Genomic DNA, 16,208 nt, shown 5'->3' on the forward strand with positions numbered 1-16,208 from the left:
CGCCCGTGGACCAGCTGCACAGCCCTGACCGGCTTCCTCCCGCTCGCAGGGCCTGCGTGGGAGCGATTTTTCCCTTAGAGAGAGTGTGAGTGTTAGATTGGATTGTGAGAGAAGCACTGGCACCTAGTGTGTGTTCGCTGAGTGTTAATTTCCTTTTTCTTCATCCAACCTCTTTCTTATTTCATTTGATTGATTTTGTTTATTTTTTATTGTATCTTTTCCATTATCATTTATCCCCCTTGTACCATCCTCCACCTCCACCCCCCGGCTTCATTTGATTTTTAAAAACAGCTTTATTTAGATAAAATTCACACACCACACAATGCACCCATTAAAGTACACAGTTAAATGGTTTTTAGTGCGTTCAGTGTTGTGCGGTCTTCACCGCAGTCCATTGTGGAACACTTTCATCACGCCCCAAAGAAACCCCGTGCCCTGTAGCTGCCCCGCCCCTTAGCCCTCAGGATCTCCTGTCTGTACAAGTCCCCATTCCGGACATTTCATTGGGATGGACTCATGAAACACGTGGTATCCTTGATTTTAAAGTGAGGGGGATCAGACATAGAGGTGAAGGTGGCTGACTTAGTGTTTCCTTCGGAGAAGAGGAGCCTGGGTGCAGCCCACTGGGGTCACGGAGTTGGGCGGTCTGGGAACGTGCTGTGAGCTGGCTCTGGTGGCAGCTGGTTCAGTGGGGACCAGCGCGTCCTGCCTCAGACTCCCTAAGCTTGCCTCAGCAGCCTGGCCTGCTTTATGGACCTTTTAGTTACAAATGTAATTAAGCCAACTGTGGCAGGGGCATGACAAGTATTAACTTTTGCATGCTTTATATTAAAAAAACATTCTATGGTATTAGAGAAACTTTTTCAAAGAAAAATTTCAATGCTAATGATACAGAGTTTGGTGAAATTTGAAGTGAGCTTTTATGTAGAAGTGCTAACAGAAAAGGAAAGGGGATTTTCTCGCCCCATCTTTAGTGTGCAAACCCACACATCTCCTTTTTCTGTGTACGTGAAGGGGGTCGTGGTATCTGGCACTGCTGTCTGAAATCAGACAGAACGTCACTGGGTCAGTAAGGGTCATTTCCTTCCCCGCCTCAGCTAGCAAGTAGTTAACCCGCTTCGCTGGCATAACGCCTGAATTTGCTTTATGAGGAGGTGGTTGGTGTCTAGGTTAAGTGGAAAATGCACTATATGAAAATTAGCATTTCTATACAGAGGTCTTGGGTAAATCACTTAATGTCTTTAAGTGCCACTTCCTCCAGCTCTAAAGGAGGGTTTGAACTAAGTCAGTGGAGGACCCTCGCAGCTCTAAATGTGTGTTAGCCAGGACACTGAGGGTTTCTAGCCACTCACTTCCTTCTTTCTTCTCTTGCACAGGGACCATGGCCCAAGTAGCGATGTCCGCCCTGCCCATCGAAGATGAGGCGTCCTCAGAGAGCAGGATGGTGGTCACGTTCCTCGTGTCTGCTCTGGAGTCCATGGTGAGACAGCCTGCGGTTTATAACACGAGCCATGGTTGGGGGACTGTAGAAGTGACAGAACTATGAAACTTCACTGCCATTTTTAATATTCAACTGGAGTTTGCCTCCTGTCTGTGTACACGTACCCTTCTTCACAGAGGGTAATGGGCTTGCCAGATCATTTTTTTAATTATCTTTTTTTTGTCTTTCTTACGTTATGGATATAATGATATAAATTTAAGCTTTCCAGATCTGAAAATTTAATGAAGGCACTTGTATTACCTTGTTTGAGAATATATTTTGTCTAAATTTAAAGGTAAATTAATAATTCACTTACATGCATCTGTTTACATCCACATGTAAACTTTACCTTGTGTGTGAAAATTTGATGCTGAATTTCTATACCCTCAAAGTATCTGATCACAAAATACTTAGTTGATTAAAAAAGAGAAAACCAGTAACTTTATAAAAGTGGAGGAACCCCACAGGCAGCCCCTTAATCAAGTGACAAATGGAACAGAATAACATCGTGTGTCTCTGCCCATGATGCACTTAGAAGGAGCAGAACCAGTTCTGTGGCATTCCCACCAAAAGTGCACAACCCGCATCTAATGAGGAAACATCATACAAACCCAGATTAAAGGACATTCCACAAAACGATGGACTGGACTTACATAAATATCTGTGTCGTGAAAGATGAAGACACTGTTCCACATGGAAGGAGACTGAAGAGGCAGGATACCAAATAGAAAATGGGACCGACCCTGGGTTGGATTTCTGACCAGAAAAATGTGTGTGTAGCTATTTATGTATTTTTATTTTCCTATAAAGACTATTATTGGGTCAGTTGGCAAAATGCCAAGCACACACATAACTCTCACATACACACATGCGCACACATAATACCTTCACTTATCGTATTCAAACTACAGAAAACCAAATAAAGAGAAATTTTGAAAACAAACCCGATAAACTGAATAATGCCTCTCCCCAAAGATGCGCGTGTCCTCATCCTGAGCCTGCGGATGTTACCTGATTTGGCAAAAGGAACTCTACTGATGTGATTACGTGAAGGCTCTTGAGATGGGGAGATGATCCTAGATTATCTGGGGGTATATAAAACTGTTTTTCTTAAAAAAAAACTTGGAATATGTTTTATTTTTATTTATTTCAGTGAATAATGTTTTGGGTTTCTTCAGATAAATATCCTGAAATGGAGTTCTGGGCCTTGCTTTGTCTCTTGCTATAGCCTTTTGTTTCAAAGTATATTTTGTCTGATGTAAGTATTGCTGCCCCAGCTTTTTTTGTTTTGTTTCCATTTTCATGAAATATCTTTTCTATCCCTTTACTTTCAGTCTGTGTGTGTCTTTTGGTCTGAAGTGAGTCTCTTATAGACAGTATGTATGTGGGCCTTGTTTTGTGCTCCGTTCAGTTGACCGTATGTCTTTCTTTTTCCTTTTCACTGAATTTCTTGGGGGTGAGTGACACTGGTGTCAGGTGCACAACTCTGCAATACACCATCTGTACGCTGTGTTGTGTGTTTTCCACCCCCAGTCAAGTCTCCACCCGTCACCATTTATCCCTCTCAGGGTGCATGGCACCAACACATCTAACCACTGATAACATTCACCTCGATCACTTGGGCCAGGTGGTGTGACGATTAATTTTATGTCAACTTGACAGGGCCATGGGATGCCCAGAGAGCTAGTTAAATAATATATTGGGGATGTGTCTGTGAGGGTGTTTTTGGAAGAGATCAGCATTTGATTTTGCACCCTGAGTAAAGCAGAGGGCCCTCCCAATGTGGGTGTGCATCGTCCACTCTGTTGAGGGCCCAGCTAGAGCAAAAAAATGAAGGAAGGTTGAATTTGTTCTCTGTCTGCCTGTGGAGCTGAGACATTGATCTTCTCCTGCCCCCTGCGCTCCTGCCTTCAGACTTGGACTGGGATTTACTCCATCAGTTCGCCCCTTCTCAGGCCTCTGACCTACACCGCTGGCTTTCCTGTAGCTCACAGACCTCGGATTGTGGTCCTTCTCAGGTGGCCCTTCTCGTGGTCCTTCTCAGCCAATTAGATGAGCCAGTTCCTTGTAATAAACCTCGTGTTATGTGTATAAAATCTCCTGTTGGTTCTGTTTGTGTGGAGAACCCTGCCTAATGCAGGGAGCATCTGCCACATTTCTCTGTTGTCGAGTCACTGGTTTTCCCTCTTCGGGTCCTGTTCTGGGAAAGCAGGTCACTGAGCCCAGCCCACAAACAGCGGTTCTCAGGCTTGTGCCGTTGCGGCGACACGGCCTCCAGCACGGTGCTTGTGGGAGCGTGAGCCCCTCCGACATACCATCTGCAATATGTTTCAGGAGCCTTAAAATAACTTACACCCTTTGACTGGGGTGTTCCACTTGTCCGATTCCACCCCACGGAAATAATCAAACTTGCACAGAAATACGTATGTTCTCTGGTGTTTCTTATAGTATTGTTCATAATAGGAAAAAGCTTTTTAATAATGTGATGGTTAAACTGGCAGATGGTGATTACATGGGGCCCAACTGGATAATTCAGGACGGAATATTTTATATTTATTTAAAGGTCGTATTTTTCAGGATTATAAATGCTCAAAAATAATAAGCAGAAAGCCAACTTATACACAGTAGTATGAGTCTAATTCTTTTTTAAAAATTATATATGTGTGTGTGTGCATATTTCAAAATGTGAATAGTGGTTAATCTGGGTAATAGGGTTGCGGGGACTTCTTTTTTCTGTATCTGCTATCACTGAAATTTTACGATATGCATATTTCATAATGGGAAAAATGCTTTTAAAAAGATCTTTTCTACTGATGATGACTGAAGTGAGGTTAACGTTTGGTAGCTTCACCTGATACCAGAGTCTCCATATTAGATTAACTGCTGAATTTTTGGCTCATCTGACATAAACAGATTTGCCATGAAACTAACAGAGCCTGAGCTCTGGGCTCCCCGCTTGCCCTTCTGTGGTCTTGGGAGGGTCCTCGCAATAGCGGCAGGTACGTTTTTGTAAAACTTGCTAGGATAAGGTAGTTTAACCACATCAGTGAGGTTGCTGTCTCCTACTCTTTCTCTCTGTTGCGGTCTCTGTACTAGTTTCCTGTGGCTGCTATAAAAGTCACACCCACTTCATGGCTTTGAACAACACATGCAGTTATCATCTGAGAGTTCTAAAGGTCAGAAGGCAGAAAATGGGCTTTGCAGGGCTAAAATCAAGGTGTCAACAGAGCTGCGTTCCTTCCAGAGGCTCCTGAAGAGACTGTGCCTGTCCTTTGCCAGCTCCCAGAAGCCCCCTGCGTCCCTTGTCTTGTGGCCCCTTCCAGCCAGGGCACCACTCTGCTCTGATTCCACTGTCGCATCTCCTGCCGCCGCCGCCTCGTCCTTGTCAGGACCCGCGTGGTTACATGGGGCCACCCTGGGTAATCCAAAACTGTCTTCCCAGCTCAAGATCCTAAAGACAATGACATCACAAAGCCCCTTTTGCTGTGTAGGTGCCCTGTTCACAGACTCTGGGGTGAGGCCGTGGACGTCTGGGTGGGGCCGTTATTCTGCCAACCGAATCCACCTGGGGTCCTGCAAAGGGGAAGTTGGGCTGGGGATAACTTTAGTTTTAGTTTAGTGGTATTGTGTGGCTTGCCGTTATTTTTACGTCTGGATAAGTTATTGCTACACATCTCAGTGTAGGAATAGTTTCCAGGAATATCCCTACAGTCCACTGTGTCCGCTCACCCGGTAACATGACATCAAGGGACAAAGCCTGAGGTCATACTGTGGTGTGAACATATCTGGGTAGTGGAGGTGAAGCAAGGTTTTAAATGTAGAGCCAGAAGCTAGTCTGGAGGGAATTCTTCTACTCATTAAACATGTAGAAATGTAAACAGAGGATTTGTTTTTCATTGATGCCTTTTTGAAACCAAAGTTTTCTTTGGTCAGGAATATACCCAGTAATGTAGCATATGTAGTTACAAATACACCAAATGTTCTTTTAACTTCTTGAAAGGAATTACACAAAGTAGAATGTATCAGAATGCTTGTCTGTAGGCCGTAAACCTGCAAGTATGTCTGTGTATGAGGTTTCATGTTTTATGCATCCCTACCATCAATAATAAGAATGTAATCAACCATGATGGAGGAAATACTAAATTATTAAAATGATATTTAAAAAATTATTGTCATCAGAAGAGGTAATCTAAGAGTTGATAGCCAAAAGTGTAGGAAAAAAGATTCTGCTCCCAATTCCACTGTATCGGGCAGGTTGCCCACAGCAACAAGCACTTCTCCAGCCCCAGCTGGTGTCCTGAACTTCAGCTCAGTTTGGACACCATCTACCCAGGGACAGCATCCAATCTGCCAGCTCAGTCCCACAAGACTGCCGCCCCTTCAGATGCCAGTTGCAGTCAAGGTTGTCACCTGTGCTTCTGATCTATCATATCGGATCTGTCATCGGTGGGGGTTCCCACGACCCCCTCCTCAGGTTTGATTCATTTGCCAGAGCAGGTCACAGACCTCACCTTTATCCCTCTCTTCACATAGAGAATTCCAAGGGTGTTAGAAGCTTGTGCCAGGAACAGTGCACAAAGACTAAATAACTGTATTTTTATTGTAAATCACAATATCACAGCTAATTAATAAAAATATGTTTTTCTCTGGGTCTTATGACATTGGCAGAATTTGCTTGATAAACTTGTTTTCTTTTCCCCTTAGTGATTTTTCTCATTCTAAATAAATATTTCATTTTGTACCTAAAATTTTGTGTTTTCTTAAAGCAGACCTCTTAGGCCCTACAAAATCTGGTTCTGCCCTTGAATAAAACACTTCCTTCTTTGTATTGCAGTGCAAAGAACTGGCCAAGTCCAAGGCAGAGGTGGCCTGCATCGCGGTGTACGAAGCAGACGTGTTCGTCGTGGGAACCGAGAGAGGACGAGCTTTTGTCAGTTCCAGGGCGGATTTGCAGAAGGACTTTGCGAAATACTGTAGGTGTTAGCGATGTTATCCTTTGTGTTCATGAACCTTAAAGTATTTGCAGGCGAGACTTATGTAATCTTTTCTTCTAAGATATCATAAGCATTATTCCAAAAATGGTGCTGACACACCTCCTCTGGCTCGACACACCGGTGAAGAGCTGCTGAAATCGGCGAGTCCGAGAACAGAGCCATTGCGTCTTGCAGTGGGTCCTCGGCGGGACTCAGGTTTTGTAGCCTGCGTGTGAAGCACATGAAGTAAATTGTCTTTGATTCCTAAAATAAGCCCAATTTTAAAAAATACTCTTATTTTGCTCCTTGCCAAAGGAAAGGGTAAAGCTTCATCAGGGCTTATTAGGTATAATTTTTGGTTAATAACCAAATACTCCTTTTTCCCTTTTTTTACAACCTTCAGTATGCCGATATGTGTTGCGAGTGCCCAGGGACACTAGTGACCGATGTGGTCACATTCTAGGGAAGTTACACTCCCAGGCACCTATTTTCAACCGTTTTCATCTCATGGCACACATACACCAATTACTAAATTCTGCGGCACACCAAAAAATATGGTTTTTGCCAATCTGACAAAAAAATAGATATGATTTTGATTCGTTCACACCAGACAGCTGTTGTGTTGGCTGCTGTCATTTCTAATTTGACAGTCTAAGGGAAAAGAGGTCAGTGCCCCTGACCAAACAAACAGGCATGACATGTTTTAAAAATTCTTGGGGCACACGCGTTGAAAATCGCTGCTCTAACGTGTCAAAACCTACATTTTGTGTAGTGGTTATCTGTCCTGCCGTAGATCATCTGCCAAGTATTGAGTTAGCGAATTTGTGTCTTCTGGAATCAAGAAAGGAAAAAAAGAAAGTTTAATCGAAGGGCAGATACAGAGATAAACATACATATAATATAGGTATATAGCTATGGATGTCTCCAAGGATTGGCAGAGGGTGTAAATATGCACACATACATATGTACATGTGAGTGATCTTGATGCATTTACGTGTGTGTATGTATATGTGAGCTTGATTTGATAGACATTTGTTTTTAATTAAAATTATGTGTACGTAGTTTTTGTTTCGAGGACGATGCCTGGGTCCTGCCATGTGTCCCACACAGCATCACCGTGGCCAGACTGAAGAAACCCCTCAGCACAGGGTTTCCTGCGGGTTGCGGCTGGGGGAGATACAGGGGAACATGGAACAGGACTAAAATTGGAAGGGGCCTCAGAGGTGGACAGTGAGAGAGAGAGAACAAGCTCCTTGGGAGCCATCTCTCAGACACCAGAAAGGCAGGACACGTGACCAAGGGGCTCAGGGCCTGCAGAAGGACCTTGATGCCCACTTGACGTTAAGAAACAGGCTGAGATGGGACGTGTCCACCAGCTCCCTTCCCACTCCCAGGAGACTCTGTCCCTGTGTGTGTGTGTGTCTCTCTCTCTCTCTCTCTCTCTCTCTCTCTTTCTCTCTCTCACTCACACACACACACACACACACACACACATGCATGAGATTGATTGATTCAGGCTGACCTCTAAAACCAAAATTTAGGGTCTCTACTATCACGAGGACTGACTGAGAAATGAAGCCGTGCATATGGTGAGTACGTGACTGGTGAACAAGAAGGTGTATTCTCAGTCCCTTAATGTCATCTGGCAATCGGATTTCTAATTGTTGAAATTTAATTATAGTCTTTTTAAAGTTTCACAATTGCATGCTAATTTTTCAGATATAGGGCTATTCATGTTTTCTATTTCCTTTTGTACCCATTTCAGTAAACTTTATTTTTAATTTATTTTATCTAAGTTGTTAAATTTGTTGGCATTAAATAGTTTATAATATTTGCTTTATAATTTTATTCTTTGTATTGATTTCTCTACTTTAGTTTCTGATATTGATAATTTGTGTTTTTTCTCTTTTTTCTTGATAAATCTTGCAAGGAATTCATCTATTTTACTTACCTTTCCAATGAGCCAACTTTCAGCTTTGTGATTTTCTTTATTGTTTGTCTGTTTTCTTTGTCAGTTATTTTTGTTCTTATCTTTATTATTTCCTTACTTACTATTTCTTTGGGTTGATTTGCTTTTCTCTTCTAGCTTTTTGATTTGGTAGCTTAGGTCATTGACTTTAAAAAAATAGAAAGTTATGATTTTCCCTTTAGGTTCCACTTTAGCTGTATTCCAAACACTTTGAATGTTGTGTTTTATTATCATTTAGTTCAAAATATTTTCTAATGCCTCTAGTAATTTTTTCAACCCATAGTTACTTAAAAGCACATTCCTTAACTTCTTAATGTTTGGGGATTTTTTGGTTATTTATATATAATTAAATTCAGTGGTGCTCCAAAAATATACTCAATATGATTTTAATCTTTTTTAATTTATCAAGCCCTACCTTATGGCCTAGCATATCATTTATGTTGGTGACTATTCCATATGCACCTGGAAACAGTCTGCAGTTAATAGAGCAAGTAGGTCAGGTTGTTAAATAATGTTACTCAATTCACCTACGTCATTTTGATTTTGCCTCCTTGTGTTTATCAATTACTGCCAGTGGACTGTTAAAATCTCCAACTATATTGTGTGGAAGAGTTTCAGGAAATTGGTGTTAATTCTTTAAACAGTTGATAGAATTCTCCAGTGAATCCATCTGGTCTCCAGCTTTTCTTTGTTGGGAAGTTTTTCATTATTGATTCAATCCCCTTACTCATTATTGCTCTGTTCAGATTTTACAGTTCTTCATAATTCAGTCTTGGTAGGTTGTGTGTTTCTAGGAATTTATGCATGTTTTTCTAGGTTATCCAATTTGTTGGTGTACAATTATTCATAATATTCTCTTATAATCCTTTTTATTTCAAGGCATTGCTTGTAATATCCTTTCTTTCCTTTCTGATTTTAGTTATTTGAAGTTTCTCTCTTTTTTAATCTAGCTAAGGGGTTGTCAATTTATTTGACCTTTTAAAAAACCTAACTTTTAGTTTCATTGATTTTTTTTATTGTTTTTCTATTCTCTGTTTCATTTATCTCTGCTCTAGTCTTTATTTTGTCCTTCATTCTGCTACTTTTGGGTTTAGTTTGTTTTTCTTTTCTAGTTTCTTTTTTTAAAAAATTATTTATTGATATGAGAGAGGAGGGGGAGAGAGAGAGAGAGAGACATTGATTTTGTTCTACTTCCTGATGCATTCATTGATTGCTTCTTTTATGTGCCCGTACAAGAAGCAATCCCTGACCGGGGATCAAACCCACAACCTTGGCGTATCAGGACAATGCTCTAACCAACTGAGCTAGCTGGCCGGGGCTCTTTTCTAGTTTCTTGAGATGTAAAAATTAGTTTGTTGATTTGAGATCTTTTTTTAAAATGCTAATTTTTATGTACAAACTTTCCTCTTAGCACTGCTTTTGCTACACAGCCTGTAAGTTTTGGTACGTTATGTTTTCGTTTTCATTTGTCTCAAGGTATTTTCTAATTTCCATTGTGACTTCTTTGATCCACTGTTTAATTTACACATATTTGTAGGTTTCCAGTTTTCTTTGTGCTGTTGATTTCTAGTTCCACTCCATTGTAATTAGAAAAAGATACTTTGTATGACTTTGATCTTCTTGCATTTATTAAGACTTGTTTTGTGGCCTCATGTTTGGTCTGTCCTGGAGGGTGGGCGGTGTGCACTCGAGAAGAATGCACATTCTGTTCTTGCTGGGTGGTCGCATATCTGTTATATCCAGTTTGTTTACAGTGTTGTTTCACTTCCTATGTTTTTTCAATTTTTTGGTCTAATTGTCCTCTCCATTATTGAAAGTGGGGGTAGTGAAGTCGCGTATATTATTGTGTTGCTCTCTATTTCTCCCTTCATTTCTGCTTCTCATATGTAGGAGCTCTGAGATCTGGTCCATAACTATTTACAATTGTTCTATCTTCCTGGTGGATTGACCCTTTTATTATTATATAATGTCCCTCTTCGTCTCATAACAGTTTTGATTTAAAGTCTCTATTGGCTGATATAGCAGAGCCATTCCTGGCTACCGTTTGCGTTACCATTACCTTTTGCATCCCTCTTGCTTCCTATTTGTGTGGAATACTTTTTTCCATCCTTTCATGTTCAGCCTGTATATGTCCTTAAATCTGGAGTGAGTCTTGTAGATGGCATAGTGGCCTGTAAGTGCTTTATGCCTTCTTCACTTTTTAAAATGTTTTTTCTTTTCTCCTCTAACTCAGTGACTTCAAGTGACTTGTTTTGAGTTTATTCTTTCTTCTGCCTAATCAAGTAGGTTTTGAACACCTCTGATTTTTCAGTTCAGTTATTGTATTTTTCAGCTTCATTATTTCTGTTCGGTTCTTTCTGGAGTTTCTGTCTGACAGTATTCTCACTTCGTTCGCGTACCATGTAGCTGTCTCTCTGCGTTCTCTCGAGCTCATTGAGCATCTTTGCGTTACGACATTGTGACGGTCATTTAAATTCTTTGTCAGGCAGTCCGTGGATTGGCGTTTCTTTGGGATTGTTTCTGAAGTTTTATTTTGTTCCTTTGATTAGGCCTGTTTCCCTGTTTCTGTGTATGCCTTGTAAGTTTTTTTTTCCCCTGGGATCTGGGCATTTGAAAAAACCAGCCACCCCTCCCAGGCTTTGCATACTGGCTCTGTGCAGGCAAAGACCTTCCCCACTCTTCCTGCTGGGGTCCTAGGACCTCGCCAGCCTTTTTGAGTATCTTTCTCCCCTGAAGTCTACCCACAGAACTGCAGCTCTGACATGCTGCTCCCCCCTGTTTTCAGCAGCTGCCAAACCCTGATATGGATCCCATCAGTGCTTGAAATAGTATGAGGCAGATACTACCATATTTTGCTGTGTATAATGCACGCTTTTTTGCCCAAATTTTTGAGGGAAAAATAAGGATGCACATTATACGTGGGTATAATGATCACATACCATGGGTGTAATAATCCCATGTGTAACATGCACAAAAACGTGGGTGCGCATTATACACAGCAAAATACAGTCATTCCTCCTGCAGCCACCAGACAAGCCAGAATGTTGGACACACAACCCACTCTTTTGTTTTCCTGCCAGTTGCTCTGCAGCTACGCCATGTAGAGGGAGAGGCACAAATAGACACACCAGGAGATGCCAGGAGTTTCCCTGCCCCTTGTACTGGAATGCCTTCTCGGTTTTACAATGGCTCAGGTGCTGTGGCTTCTCAGCTGGTCTGTGGAGTTCTCACAGAGGTGTTCTGCTCTATGGCTAATGTGCTCTCTCTGTGGGGGAGGGGAGGGCTGTTACTTCTGAATCTGCGGTATTGCCAGCATCACTCTCCTGCTTTTGTTTTTGAAGCATATTTTGACTTGAAATGGAATTCTAACTTGACAGTTTTTTTCTTTCAGCCCTATTGAACTTTTCTTTCAATAAAAGTTTTATTCCGTGGCCTTCAGGCTCCCATCGTGTTAGATAAAACATCAGGTTAGAATTCTTACTTTTGTTCTGAAGGTATGTGTCGTTTCCCTTTGCTCTGTTTAATCTTTGGTTTCAGCATTCTGGCCATGATGTGTCTACTTGTGGTCTTCATCAGTTTTGGACATTTATAGAAGATATTGTCCCACAGGTTATTAAGGCTCTTTCCTTTCTTCTCCTTCTTCTTCTTCTTCTTCTTCTTCTCCTTCTTCTTCTCCTTCTTCTTCTTCTTCTCCTTCTTCCTTCTTCCTCCTCCTCCTCCTTCCTTCTTCTTCTTCTTCTTCTTCCTCCTCCTCCTCCTTCCTCCTCCTCCTTCCTCCTCCTCCTCCTTCCTCCTCCTCCCCCTCCCCCTCCCTCTCCTCCTCCTCCTCCACTTCAGATCGGACAGTTTCTATTACATTTGAGGATACTGAGTCTTTCTTCAAAATTGTACTGTTGTTAAGTCCATCGTGTGAAATTTTCATTTCCAATTATTTTTTTATTTCTAGAATTCTGTCTTCTCTCTGTGTGTCTCTGTTTCTTTTCTTTTTTAAAAAGATCTTAGGTATTTTATTTTTAGAGAGAGGAGAAGGGAGGGAGAAAGGGAAGGAAACATCAATATGAGAGAAACATTGACTGGTTGTCTCTCACACACGCCCTGACCAGGGACTGAACCCACAACCCAGGCATGTGCCCCAACTGACCAGGAATCGGACCGACCTATCCGTCTGCAGGCCGGTGCTCAATCCACTGAGCCACACCAGCCAGGGCAAGAATGCTGCTTTTTGGTGAAGCTCTATTTCTTTGAGAACTTGAGGAACTAAGGTGTCCCTGCAGGGGAAAAGACAGCTCAGCGTGAATCTCACTCGGTATCTAACTTTCCTTCTTTTGAAGACAGCATTCCTCCCCGTTTCCGCCTGGCCTTGGTTGCGCTTCAGTGCCTACAAGTACTCGGCTTTAATATTTGTCCAGAGCCTGTCGCTGTCATTGGCAAATACACACTTCTCTGCCGTTACTGGAGCTGGAATACTGGATGTGATTCTTGAATATGTGGTGTTTGTTTCCTTAAAAGTTATCTTGGGTATAAAAAAGTTACTGTGGAATTACATCAAAAACACATTTAACTCTGCTCAGGGGCTTGGTTGGTTGGAGCATCGTTCTGTGTGCCAAAATATTGCAGGTTCGATTCCCGGTTGGGGCACATGTGGGAGGCAATAGATCAATGTTTCTCACATCTCTGTCTCTCTGTCTCTGTGTGTGTGTGTCTCTCTCTCTTTCTATCCCCCCCAAACCCCCTCCCTTTCTCTCTCAAAAAAGAAATCTGTAAAGAAGTTTGGGTGAGGATTAAAAAGAACACACACATTTACCTCCACTCTGAACTTAGAAACCAACATAAATTTAGTATCACCTTGTATTAGGGTTATAGGTGCTTAATATTAAAGACTAGAGTAAACCAGGAATTGGCAAACCTTTTCTTTGCCTTAGCGGGGCAGAGGATGAATAGGCTACTCTCTGACTGTGTGCACTTCCAGTCTCTGCTGCAGCCACTCAGCCTGCTACTGCAGTGCGAAAGCAAAACCGGGGAATGCGTACGTGAATGAGCGTGGTCCAGAAAGCCCTATTTATGGACTGAAATTTGAATCTTGAATTTCATATGATTTTCATGTGTCATGAATGATACTCTCTTTTCAAGCTTTTTTAACCATTTCAAAACATAAAAAACCATTTTTAGCTCATAGGTCATACAAAACCAGGCAGTGAGTCTGCAGGATCTGGCCCCCAAGCTGCAGTTTCCTGAGCCCTGAAGTGCACCCTGCAGGAAACAGTGTCACTTCTCGATCATTGTATTCACTCCTCCTGCAAGCCAAAGCTGTTTGAATGACCGAGGCCTCTCTAGCTCAAGAAATCTCCGTGACCATTTCCAGTGTGACAGTTATCAGGTTACCGCCTCTCTACTCCAGGTCCTCCCCTCTCTGCCCTGCCTTGGATGTTGGAGGTGGGACCTGTAAGCACTTCTCCTCCAGCAGGACACAGCGATCACCTTTGTCAGAAGAGGGCTGAGGAGGTCCGCTGGAGAGGAAGGAGCTTCTCTTCCTGATTCCAGTGGGTTCTCAGCTGCTTGTGCTGGTGGCCCCTGGTGACCAGAAGCAGTTAGGGTTCCCAGTAGCTCCCCTACCACACTCAGCGTCCAGTCAGTTCCCCCGGCAGCCATGCCAACTTCCTAGCAAGTCTCACAGAAGTTAGAGAAAGTTCCAGAAGGGGACTTCCCAGTGAATCTCAGTGGCACCACCCCCACAGGTAGTTTCTCATGGAGGTCCTCCAGGGCCACAGAGAGTGGCTTCCCAGCGAGTTCTGTTGGCATCACCTGCAGGTGGTTTTCAGGGTTCCACCAGCACCCCAGAAGACAGCTTCTTTGCAACACCCAGCAAGCCTTGCAGGCACCTGGGGGCAACTTGCCCGTGGTCTCCCCTAGCACTCCCAGGTGGGTCCTTGCTTCCCAGCCCCAGCTTGCTGCATCCCAGCCAACTTTTCCACCATCCAGTAGGCCATTGCTGCATCCACCCCAGAGAGCTCCAGATCTCTCTGGGGGACCCTTTTCCAGATTAGTTCCTTCCTCAGTCTCTGCTTCAGCCCCAGCAGTGGGGCTGCTCCCACTACTGCTGCGTGTGTCTCTGGAGTTCTCTTACCCCTTAGTCGTCAGTCCCTTGCTAGGATAAATAGTGAATTCTTTGTTACACTTTCCCTGTTCAAATTGGTTTCTGTCTCCTGACTAGCTCTGATTAAAACCACCAGCCCTGGCCTGCTGGTTCAGTTGGTTGGAGCCTCCTCCCATGCACCAGTGGGTTGCAGGTTCGATCCCCGGTTCAGGAGCGTAGGGAAGGTGACTGATCAGTGCTTCTCTCTGTGTTTCCCTTCCTCTCTAAGGTCAACAAACATATCCTTGGGTGAGGATTAAAAATAATAAACCCACCAGTTTCAAAACGTTTGGAATAGCAGCTGACAGGGGTGATAGGCGGGCTGGTGCCAGTCTGGGGGCGGGGGGCGGGGCTGGTCTGAATGTGTTCAGTGGTGAGAGTCTTCCTACACAATGACTGATACTTTTAGACCATAACAAATAACATGTCTGTTTGGAAATAACTTGCTTTGAACTACAAATATTTCCTCGTGTGTTGAATAACTTACGACTCTTTATCAGTAGATTCATTGCAGAGACGATCGCCACGGTATATCATCCTGTCCATTATAAACGCTTGCTCCTTGTTTTTACTTAAATAAACAAAGATTTGTGTTATGTTTGTTACTCTTTTTCCCTTTTTCTTTTGGGTACACCAGCAGCATAGAGGTTAAGGACGCGTACAGTAGGGATGCCTGTAGGCTGACTTTGTGCGATGACTCGTTCACAGGCGTCGCGGAAGGCCTGCCTGAGAGGAAACCCCCGCGCCCGGTGAACGGGACGCAGCTCCACTCTGGAGAAACGGAAATACTCAGAAAAGCAGTCCAGGACTACTTCTGCTTTTGTTACGGTAAAGTGCGCTCGAAGCATTACTTCTCTGAATAGCTCACTACAGCGCAGGACAGAGTTAGATCGTCTTATTGCTGTGACTGTTTAGGTTTGTAACATTTGAAAATCCACATTCTCATCAAGCGAAGAGCCAGTTCCTAACGTACCAGATCAACTTTGTTACAGATGACAAGCTGGTTTGGTCTGGTCCATCGAAACCTCCGGCCTGGCCAGACTTCAGTCTTTGCTCCCATTTGAAGGAGCCCCCACTCCTTGGCCAACCCAGTTACTTAAAGATGGTTGTTACTGCTGTGGTCACCAGCCTCAGCCTCATCTGTCTCTCCATCTACCCACATCTTTCCACAGGCATTAAGACAGGGGTCTTTTAAACATACCTACACATTGTTATAAAAAGCTATATAACCAAATAACTATAACTACACAGGTGTTATACTTAATTGTGATAGACGTACCTTAGCGTCTTAGAGCCTTATTTATCTTTCCTCGACAGCTGCACATACTCAGGTGAGCTGCAGGTCCCTGTAGCACTCGACTTTGGCAACCCCCAGCACAAGGGGTCTTGGGACCTCAGGCCACACTCCTCTATGTGAAATGGAGCTCCAGCACCTTTGGGCTGGCGGCCAGTATAGAAAGACACACAGCCCCCAATGGTGACATGAGACCATGTTGACATCATAACTTTTCCACAGGCAAGTTGGCCTGACTTGTTTGGTGTGACATAGAGACAATCAAGCTTTGAATGGAGGCCCTGTCCTCTTTTTGCAGCAGCCTGAGTAACCATGGGGTACTCTCTGCAGCCCTGGTATGCCAGGGCAAGTACCCCAAA

General features: G+C 43.2%; 1 protein-coding gene across 1 annotated transcript in view; it reads left to right on the plus strand.

Annotated features, from left to right (window-relative positions):
- The window catches only part of LOC112314830 (general transcription factor II-I repeat domain-containing protein 2B), a 62,536-nt gene that overhangs the window by 6,612 nt on the left and 39,716 nt on the right, over nucleotides 1–16,208 (plus strand). Inside the window, exons 2-4 of the mRNA XM_053929856.1 lie at nucleotides 1,377–1,480; nucleotides 6,315–6,453; nucleotides 15,264–15,383. Coding sequence (XP_053785831.1) covers nucleotides 1,382–1,480; nucleotides 6,315–6,453; nucleotides 15,264–15,383 — 358 coding nt within the window. The 5' untranslated portion in view covers nucleotides 1,377–1,381. The remainder of the gene's footprint in view (nucleotides 1–1,376; nucleotides 1,481–6,314; nucleotides 6,454–15,263; nucleotides 15,384–16,208) is intronic.

The sequence above is a fragment of the Desmodus rotundus genome, chromosome 1 (assembly GCF_022682495.2).
Source record: "Desmodus rotundus isolate HL8 chromosome 1, HLdesRot8A.1, whole genome shotgun sequence".
Classification (NCBI taxonomy): Eukaryota; Metazoa; Chordata; class Mammalia; order Chiroptera; family Phyllostomidae; genus Desmodus; species Desmodus rotundus.